The sequence below is a fragment of the Limulus polyphemus genome, unplaced genomic scaffold (genome assembly GCF_000517525.1).
Source record: "Limulus polyphemus unplaced genomic scaffold, Limulus_polyphemus-2.1.2 Scaffold25, whole genome shotgun sequence".
Classification (NCBI taxonomy): Eukaryota; Metazoa; Arthropoda; class Merostomata; order Xiphosura; family Limulidae; genus Limulus; species Limulus polyphemus.
Genome location: NW_013665635.1, coordinates 616,836 through 628,162, shown reverse-complemented (window position 1 = coordinate 628,162; position 11,327 = coordinate 616,836). Strand labels below are relative to the sequence as shown.

At 30.5% G+C, this 11,327-nt stretch overlaps 1 protein-coding gene across 2 annotated transcripts in view; it reads left to right on the top strand.

Moving 5' to 3' along the window:
- The window catches only part of LOC106459081 (cullin-5-like), a 46,446-nt gene that overhangs the window by 15,575 nt on the left and 19,544 nt on the right, over nucleotides 1-11,327 (top strand). For both annotated transcript variants that reach the window (XM_013918666.2, XM_022385577.1), the window contains exons 8-11: nucleotides 1,374-1,504; nucleotides 2,437-2,544; nucleotides 6,181-6,245; nucleotides 9,045-9,177. In XM_013918666.2, the coding sequence (XP_013774120.1) occupies nucleotides 1,374-1,504; nucleotides 2,437-2,544; nucleotides 6,181-6,245; nucleotides 9,045-9,177 (437 nt within the window). The remainder of the gene's footprint in view (nucleotides 1-1,373; nucleotides 1,505-2,436; nucleotides 2,545-6,180; nucleotides 6,246-9,044; nucleotides 9,178-11,327) is intronic.

Here is an 11,327-nt window from a genome sequence, read left to right as displayed (position 1 = left end):
CAGAAATGTGATCTTATTCTCCACGACAATGCACGTCCACATGTGGCACGTTTGGCACAACACAAGATTATGGAGTTGGGTTGGGAAGTTCTCCCCCACCCATCATATTCTCCAGATAAGGCACCATCAGATTAGCATCTTTTTTGTTTGCTGCAACTCCATCTTATTGGGAAAATGTATGCAAATATGGAAGGTGTTAAAGAGGACATCGACATGTTTTTGCTTCAAAGCCAAGTTATTTCTTTAATCATAGCATTAACAACCTAACTGTAAGATGGAAAAACATCATCGATAAGAATGGAAACTATATCATTTAATGAATGTTTTGATATATAAGTTGTTCGGGTTTTTTCATCTAAAAAAAGCAACATTAATTTTTTGACAACCTAATACATTGCTTTACTTTTCATCTGTTATTGTGGTAAGACATGTTAATAAAATCTTTCAGGAGAGTTGTAAAAACAAAATACATACTTCACAAGCATACAACATTGCATGGATATGTATACAGATTTGAAATTTTTTCATAATTTTCATGCATACAGCAAACTGTTTAAAATTATATATATGTTAAATTGGAGGAACTTGTATTGTTTGAATTCAGTTTTGATGTCAAGCTCAGGAGAAATCTCTATGAATACTTAATAGGAATCAAAGAACAACTATTCTGAAGAGATGTTTTTAAGGGAAAAGACAAACTACCACATAAAGGCAAAGAGAGAGTCTAATTGTCATGTATTTTTAATATTCTGTTAACTGATGATCAAATGATTACTGTTACATTGTTTCAAAAATTTTCTCTGTTTTTTTCAATCTTGGCATAATATTTTACTTCTTCCTTCATTTATTAATTTAATTTTCAATAAAGTTTGATAAAATTTAAAAAGTATATTTTGTATTACATGGTGAGAGCTATTAGTTTGCTTGTACAGGTTAACAGACATGGCAAGTAAACATTAGTCACCAAAACCTTGAACTAATGATGCTTTGTTAGTTCCTTCTACTACATAAAATGTAAGTTGGCTACAGTTTTGTGTAGCCAAACCAAATTTAGTTTGACTGTTAAAAGTATTCATTAACTAAACTTGTGATTCAACAAGATATTACATATCTTTAGATGTATAGTTTTAACCATTTATTAGAGTGTGTTAAATGACATATTATTTCCAGTTATATATTTGGTTTACAAAAATAAAGAGTAGCCAGTTAAACTAAAAATTTTATAGGATATTGGCTAATACGTGTAGAAACTTCACGTTCTTTCCAACATCTCTATGAAGGCTGATGTTTTCTAAAAAGTGTGATTTTTATCAAAGAGATAATATGTACCTGACTAAAGAGCAAAAAATATACATTTTACATTTTTGTTACAGAACTACAACTCATGTTCAAGCTATTGGATAGGGTTCCAAATGGAATCACTCCGATGTTGCAAGACTTAGAACAACACATTATTGACCGAGGTCTTGCGGACATGATGGCTTCAGCGGATATTGTAACTCAGGTAGGCAATTAAAGGTGTGATTTTAAAAGTATAATTTCAAAACATGAAATAATATGAGATATTTTTCTTTTGAGTTATATTGTTACCTTTTATTGACATAAGTATAAAATTTTTAGTTTCAACACTAAAGTATTCATGTAATGTTTCTCTAATTGATGTATCATTAGTTTGTCCTTTTTTGTGTTAAATCCATTACATTCATCCAGTTATTTTGTAACAGTTCAATATCTGTTTTTCTGTACAGTTATGTACACCTTCTTGAATCCAGGTTGCATAACAATGTCATTTCCTAAAAATGAAATGTTGCATATAACAAATAACACCTTCTCTGAGATTGGCTTCATCTTCATGAAAGTACAACATAGCTTTGAGTAATACAAACATATGTTTTCTTTCTAATGTATTCCTTTTTAGTAGTTTATTATAAATTTTTATTAATAACAGAAAACTCTGTTTGAGAACATTAATTTATTTAGCAGTGATTGAAGTTTCTCTAAAGGATGGAAAATTATGGTAATACCAATAGTCATAGTGGAGTTGGAGGCCACAAAAAAGATATGAAGTTTATAAAATCAATACAAGTTTTTTTTAGACTGTGAGAGACACAAGGTTAATGTGAATGTAGTAGATGCCAAATGAATGATCATTTGTGTGTGTAATATTTCTCTGTAATGAGTCATTTATTCCAGAGTACCATCACTGTGGAAGAAACTTCTGAAAATTCAGTGTAAAACTAATATATCAGGCATTCAATATTTTATTTGTTGGTATTTTCTCAATTTGTATATAGGTATGACCTAAATATTTTACTTGATTATATACGTTTAGCCAACTTCATTTTAACCAACTGGTGAGAGTTGATAATTTTTGTTTGTTTGCCATCACCTTCTGAAAAGTCTTAAGAATTACAACTTTATTACTCTTTTTTTCAGGATTCAGAAAAATATGTGGAACAGTTACTAGATCTTTTCACAAGATTTAGCTCACTAGTCAAAGAAGCTTTTAATGATGACCCAAGGTTTCTTACTGCTAGGGACAAGGTTTGTGGTTCAATTCCAGATTTTTTTATTGCACGTTGCTTGACTTGTGTCTTGTGATTTAACTTAAAAAGACAGAAGTTGAAATATTATTACTATATTATTGCATTTGTTTCTAAAGTTGAAGGGCATTTCAAGAAGACTTACACTTTAATGATAATATAGGTGTACTACCATGTAGCAGTTAGACTTATAATAATGGAAATCACACCATTATAAAATCTTTTTAATGAAATTGTAATGGGCTAGTAAACAATAATGCAACTTAAATTATTATAAATCTTACTGCAATATAATGTTATACACATAATCAATGTTGTGTTTTGTCAACTAAGGAGTAAGGAGTTCTATGTCTGAAAGTTTTTAGTTGTTTTATTACCCTAATTGCATGTTCATGTTTTTTATCTTAAATAAAAATTCAAAATAGTCATGCTCTTGCATATTTGTGTAGAAGATATAAATGAAAATATTTTTCAATATGTTATAAGCTCACTTTTTTCTTTTCTTTTGCTGTATTTATCTGTTTCTTATCATTTTCTTACATACTGAAATACATGAAATGTTTTTATAATTTGTAAAAGAGGAATTACCTTGTGTGATTTTAATATGAATAGTTAGATATTGAGAAGGCTAAGCATGTCCTAGTGTTTAACATTCCAGATTATGAATCCAGGTTTCTGGTTCACATCCTGTTGCTACAAAAACTTGCTTTGCACTTTGAAGCCATGGCTGCATTAACAAAGTGACTGTCAAATCCCATTATCAGTCTTGACAACAGTAATTCGGCAGTTTGCAGTAGCTGAAGTTGAGTAGCTGACTTCATTCTAGTGTATTACTTTAAAATTTGAGACTGTTAGCACAGAAAGTCCACAAAGAAATTACGAACATGATTTTGTGTGTTCTAAAACTATGCAGTTAGATATTAAATATATTATTTTATTTGCTCTTAATGCACTTACTTATATGTTAAGAGCATTATTTTGCTGCAGTTGATTGTTGATCTTAGGATAAGTTATTAAGATAAATGAATTCTAGAAAGTGTTGAACTGATAGTATTTTCAAATAATATTGACTCTTTTGAATGCAATTATCTATAAAGGATGGATTCCCCCAAGGGCTGTTTTTTGCCCTACTATGAATTTCAGCTACTCACACACACATGATAGTGATGTACTTTTCAACTACAAAAACATATTTTATCAGGATATTATTAAGGGAGAAACGGGAAAAAACACATACATGAAATCACAATGTTATTCCTGGAACTTGTATAAAACACAGCAATAACAAACACAAAACATTAATGTGATGTGAAAAAGTAAATAGATATGTGGAATGTTCAGATCCATGTGTTATGCTGTCACTAGAACCTTAGTTGTTAGTGTTAGAATACTCCCCCTTTCGTTTTGCATCAGCCATTGTGATCTTGAAAGTGTCCAGAAACGCTGTGATAAATCAGTGGACCAATGTCACATTTGTCACATCTGCTGGTCAGTCTTGAAAAACAAAGAGTGTGATTGTTAGATGTCACAGTATATGTGAGTATTCAATGTCAGAGTTGCTGAGCATTTCAACATTTTTGGCAATCTATTTACTGTCTTTACGCTATGAGCACTTGTACGTAACAGATTCTTTTTTATATATGATATGTTTTGTTTCATTACATATACTCAGAAAATAGTATGGTAATACATGCTGTGCTTGTTTTTAAAGTTGGCAAGTGACTGATTTTTGGTGGAATTCAATACAATGCCCATAATATGCACCCTATATCAACAAACACATAGCATAAATCTTTATATTTACTTGCTAGTACATAGGGTAGCAGTAGGACTACACCAAAAACACCACTTACTGCTTTCTTTCTCAGTACTTCATTGTTCACTGGACCTCCAAGGGACCATTCTTTGTATTAATATACCAATAAAGTGTAAAGTTTCATGGTTACTCACCATCCTGTAATAACATTTTGTTCTTAAGATCGGTTTAAATAAGATGAACTTTTTTATTCACAAAAAAAATGGAGTTTCATCTAGACTCTGCCTTCGAATATGTTAATGCTCATTTTCAAGAATTACTGTTGACAATTTCAAGACATTTTTTGTTTTGTTAGTTCTTATAAAAGAAAGTAACATGTACAAAAGCAAATACAAACTTGTGTTGTTTGTTTTTTAACAAAGAAAGTAAAATTAATATTTTATTATAGTACGGTAACTTAAAATCACTAGCTGAAAGCTCACTTTGAATGCCCCACAAAATGGATCATGAGGAGTAAGTTTGTGCATGAAATCAAAACAATACCTGTTTCATACATTATTGGATGTTCACAATTTACTCATTAACCCAGAAACAAACAAATTCACTATTATATGCCCTCCCCTTTAGCTCAGCAGTAAGTCTGAAGGCTTATAATGATAAAAACCTGGTTCAAGTACTCGTGGTAGACAGCACAGATAGTCCATTGTGTAGCTTTGTGCTTAACAACAACATTATTATTATATATATTAAACTTTTAGTACATTTAAGTAATTGAATATTTCTATCATCTTTATCATTATAAATGAGAATTATGGGTATGCGTTTGATTGATACAGAAGTTTTCTTAGATCGAACAATATTTATAAATATATAAATAATGATATAAACTATAACTATCTGTTGTCATGTTTCAGAAAAACACTAAGAATTATGTGTTTCACTACTGTGTAAAAAATTGTTGACTGTTGATTCTGAACTGTCAATCTAATTTTTTTTTTTTTATAAAAAAAGATTGTTTATTGTGTGTTAATTTAAAAAAATGTTGATTCGAAAACTTGAATAGCTGGTTTGAATGTTACTCCTAGTGTTTTGTTAAAATGACCTCACCACAATCATATATTCTCACCAGAAACTGCTTGATCTTTTTCAAAAATAGTTGAAAGTCAAAATTCTTATAAAGTTCTTGTAATTGAATCAGTTTTTGTCTTTTTGAGCAAAACTCAAACTCAGATTTACTAACTCAATTTCAAATTTATAAAGATATAAAAAAAACATTGTAAAGTTCTTTTTCAATGAATGAAATGAAAATTAGCATTTATTTCTTCTGAATTTTTGTGTAAAAGTATTTAAACCTTATCAAAAATAAATAGAAAAATTAATTTTTAAAGAAATTGAGCAGGAAGTACGAGTTAAATTCTGTCATTTTTGAAGGCTGAGCTGTACTCAATATTTGTACATTGGCTACTTATATGTTTGAAATGAATTACCGATTTATTATAAAAATAATTTGTTATTTTCATGCAAAGTAAGTTATTTTGCAGAGAGGTAAATGTAGGTAAAATCACCATGCAGAGTTATGCAAGGTGTGGTATGGTTAAAGAAATGAAATTGGGTTACTGACGTTTCTCTTGACTAGAAGAAAAAACTTTGTGAAAGTTTTACGAATTTTTGTAGCAGATTGACAATTAGACCATGTGCTCAATGTCAGCAGGCTAGAATGTTTTGATCTACAGACTAGATCCACTTCTTTTAAGAAGACCATTATAATTGTTTTATATCAGGGGACAGATTATTAGTACTACAGATATAGTATACTTCTGTTACACTATTATTTCTGAATGTGATTGTAAAGTGTATTTAAAATATATATCTTTCTTTTAGGCTTTTAAGCAAGTAGTAAATGACACCTCAGTATTTCGATTAGAGCTGCCATCGAAGCAAAAAGGGTATGTTGTTATTTGTGTACAGGTTAAACTAACCTGAATATCAACCTTAATGACAAAGTTTTCTTAAATTTATTTTTTGTAAAGCAACCTGTTTTTAACTGTCTTGAATAAGGGATTAAATATATACATATATATATATTTACTATTTAAGTATGATGCCTTCTTTAGGGCTGGTGGTTAGGGCACTCAACTCGCAATCTGCAGGTTATGGGTTTGAATTCCTGTCACACCAAATATGCTTGCCCTTTAAGCTTTGGAGGCATTGTAATGTGATGATCAATCACACTATTCATTGGTAAAGAGTGGCCCAAGAGTTGGCTGTGGGTGGTGTTGACCAGTTGCCTTCTCTCTTAGTCTATCACTGCTAAATTAGGGATGGCTAGTGTGGATAGCCTTCATGTAGCTTTGCATGAAATTCCAAACAAACCAAACCAAGCCTTCATTATATACATATATTCCAGTCCATTATTAGTTGATAGAAATTTTGGTAAAATTATATTTATACATCTAACGATTAACCTGCTTTACCCAGAAGTAAACAACAAAAAAATACTATTCTGACACTTGATGACTGTATAGCTCATCATCATCAGTAAAACTTTAAACTTTATACATATAGATATTTGAAATTCATCATCTAATTATTATATTTTAATATCCAGAATAACTGTGCATTTTACTAAACAATTACAGAGTTACACTTGTTGACAAAAGTAACACCAGACAAGTATCTGCTTATGATTAAATATGATCAAAAGTCTATATAGTGATTTAATTTTTATAATTCAAGATGCTGTCATTTTCCTTGATGTAAGATGACTTTTTTCTTGTCAACTGGTTTGCTTCAGATATGATTATTTTTCTTATAATGTGTTTTTTCATACTTTTCAGAATTTTTTCAACATCACATAATTTTTATAGTTTTTAGTTTAAAACATTTTCAGCTAGTTGAGGTTTAAAAAATGTACAAGAATAGGCTTTAAGCCTAAAATCTGAGATTTGATTACTTTTATCAACAAAATTTTCCCACCTCTGCTAAAGGACACTTTTGATGTATTTTTAACTTTTCTTACCTGTTAAGGAATTTCTATAAAATAATTGGCTGGACATATGAGCTAATGGTTTGCATATAGGACTATGAATATTAGTTCTTGGTTTGCATCCTATTGCAGCAAAAAATGCCTTCACTCTTTGGGGTTGTGGATGCCTTATAAGAGTGACAGTCAAATACCACTGTTTGATTAGAGTAACCAAAAAGTTGTCAGTGAGTTCTGTTGAATAGCTGCTTTGTATCTAGTTTATCAGTTCAAAATTAGGGACAGCTAATGCAAATAGATCTTGAGTAGCTTTACTTGAGTTTTCAAAGCAAGTAAATATAAACTAACTGGACAGTAAGAGAAGATCTTCCCAAGATGTTTGTGAAAGTGATGTTGATATGCTTGGAATGAAATCATGTCACTCTGACTGGACTTATTCAGTAAAACGTTTGAAAACTAATTTGATTCAAAATGTGTGTGTAATTTGAACACCAGCATGAATATATTTCTTGAAATGATAGCTCACATTTGGCAAATTACACAGATAAACTTGGAAAAAACTGACAAAATTTTATCTATTTCATTTTCTGGCAATTAAAATTTCCTTGGAAAATACCTTTCAAAATGTTTTAATAAAATCATTGAAGTACAATGTTAAAGCTATTTTGCACTAGAAAATTTAAAAAATACAGAACAAATTTGTTTATTTCTTTAAAAGTTACAGCTTTTTACAGTAAGTAAGAATATTTTTTATGCCCATTTAAGTTACTTTTGTGATTTTATTCAAAATCTATGGTTCAAACACAGAATTAATGACAACTACTTCTAAATATTTAGAAAGAAACATTTATGAATGAAAACTTCTTTTCTAATCAAAACTAAAGTGTTATTTCAAACTGTAAATGTAGGAAAATATGAAAAGGTAATCTTTCAAATTTTGGCTTTTTTGAAAAGTATAAGCAAAAAGAGAACAGTAACAAGTAACTTGTAGAATAGTTAAGTCACTCAAACATGAACATTGAGGAGATCTATGCTAGTAATTTACCCACAAAAACGGAAATATATAACTATACAGGGATAGAAGTAATGAAATAAAATTACATTCCCTCATGTAAAGCTGCATTTCCTCATGAACTGTTTTTTTTATTTAATCCATGCAATATGTTCACTTTCATTGGTCATAACTAAAGGAATACAGATGGACTGTGCATTCCCGATTGGGAAATCCAACTAAAAAGATGAAATTCCTCAAGCAAAGTTAAATTCCTTGGGAATGCGGGAATGTAATATTTTGATCCCTGCTATAAGTTAAAAGCTCTGAGTTTTCTAGTTAACATTTTGTGAATATTAATGAGAGAAACATAACCACACTGAGCAATGAGTGTTATAAATACAACTTTTGGTTTATTGCAATTAAAAATAAATCGGCACTTTTATTCATTATGACTGTCAAAACACATCCAATTTGTAATGTCAAAAATTACTACAGTCATGTTTTTTTTAGTTCCAAACACACACAGTTTCATACTAAAATCTCTATATTGTTTTGATATTGTGATATATAATTTTCAAACTATTGAACATGTTTATTTGTATACAAGAAGTGAACAATTAATGCAAACCAATCAAACCACAAGGGCAGCAAGTGGTGAAAACTGAAGTTTTTTCTTGATATAGTAATAACTGTTCAACTTGTTGTTAAATTAACAATTTAACATCTGTATAGAAAGATTTGCTGAAGTTAGCCTCTGGTTTTGTTCAGTGTGGGTAATAAGACGCAGCCTGAATCCCGTTGTCCAGAACTGTTAGCCAATTACTGTGATATGTTACTCAGGAAGACTCCTCTTAGTAGAAAACTAACGTCAGATGAAATTGAAGCTAAATTAAAGGAGGTGGTAAGTAAAACCTAAATTAATTATTATGTATTCAGTGTCTTCAGCACTTTACATTGTTGTTTCTTAAGGAATTATCTTTAGATTTTTTTGTAGTAGCTTCAGAAGTATATAAAGATTAAGAAAGAATGTATGTGTGACATAGAAAACATACCAGGTATTTATTTTCCTTCTAGTTTATACAGTTAGACATTTCATGTAAACTTTTCAGTGTCGTTATGTACAAGTTGGCATTGGTTAGCAGCCCCTTTGTTGCTGCTTAATTCTGTAATGACATCTGCACTGTTTAGTCTCTTTAGCAAGGTCAGCTTCGTAAAACTTTCTCAATACTCTTTTTACTTATGAGATATTTGTAGAGCTTGTGTTCTGTGAGAGATAACTCTGTTGTATTTTCTGTATATTAGTTAACTTTTTGTCTTGATACAGAGCTCTCTCCAACTCTTGGAGAGTTGTACTGTCTTGTGCACATTCTGTTGAAATGCAGTTGTGTTGGCGTATATTATAAAAAAAAAAATTTATAGGAAGCTCAGTTTAGCTCTGTATTATGTCATTTATCTGATTATTGAAATTATTATTCTTGCCTGTAAGATTATCACACGTGGGAGTACCACACGTGAATTAATTTTTTCCGTTATCTCATAAGATATGTTGGCACAGAACGTTTTTTACACCTATGCTTGGTAGCAGCATTTACACTATAGTAATATATGCAATTTCCATACAAGCTGTACTATATGAATACATTTTGAGTAAGTTTATCTAGAATAGCCTTTTTTTTTTAAGTTGAATTTATAATGTTGCTGTAATTCTTAATTTAATGTTGTTCAGGCTATTCTGATGATCTTTGTAATTGCTGTTTTATGAAACATTTACAGATGTAAACACAGAATTAATGTTAAATGATTACTGAGTATTTAGAATAAAAATGTTATTTTCTTCATAGTCTATAAATAATAATAATAAATAATAATGATGATAAGTAATGTTTTTTAATCATTGTATGTATATGGTATTATAAGAATTGTAGTATATACTTGATCAACATTAAAAGTGAAATAACTCAAAGAGATGTTTATGATAGTTAATACAAATCCAGAATACTGTTTTCAGAAGGGAATAAATTTTTGAATTCTCTGTAATTAATCATCCAAACTGTACACAGTTAACAAGTGGAGTCCATATCGTACATCTGTGAGGTTTTTGTTTACTACAGTAGTAGGATTTCCCAGGTTTACTTTCAAATGTTAGTTGTTAATCAGAGAAATAAAATAGTTGTTTTCCCTCTATTGTCAGATTTCTCATTTTTTATATTGGTGTTGCTCTCCAATGGCTCAGTGGTAAGGCTGAGGGCTTATACCACTAAAAACTGGGTTTTGATACTCGTGGGGGGCACAGCACAGATAGCCCATTTTGTAACTTTGCACTTAACAACAAACACATTATATTGGCATCATTAATAAATGTTAAATTATATTTTTACATGAATTTCTTCGCAAGGGAACTAAAGTGTTTCATGTCATTGTAGTAAGCAATTTGTTCATTTATGTGATGTGATTATTTTATATATCGTATGTGACTTTGAATTCACTATAGTTATTCCTTGCCATTCATGGGGGATATAGTCTAGAAATTGCTGCGAATTCTAAAATGGCAAATACTATTAGTAATAGAGGTAGTGGTGGCAAAGAACTCGAGAGGTTACACGGGAGGGTTTGCACAGAAACTTCATGGTTGAACAAAGACTGAGAGCACGTGGGATTCCGTGGTGTGTGGTGTGAGAGCGTGCGATGTGCAGCACAGTGCAAGCCTCAAACTAGTTTTGGGGGTGGACTGCAGCTTTGCCGGGAATGGTAAAACTGCAAATGACAAGGGTAACTGAACTGGGAAATGTTCTGAAATGAGTTTCATGAAAAAACGCTTGACATTATTATCAACCAGATTCAGTAGTGAATATTTTTTTTTATATAATATAAAGAAGATAAATGATATATTGTCACATTTGGTTGCTTAATCCTTTCGAGATGGGTCACGGGTGAAAGGCCAAGTCATCTCATTCATATTCTAGTACTATATATACACCTGGAAAAAAGTTAAGCACCCCCGTGTTTTTTCAAGTGATTCAGATTCGACGTTCTTGTGACTGATTATAAATT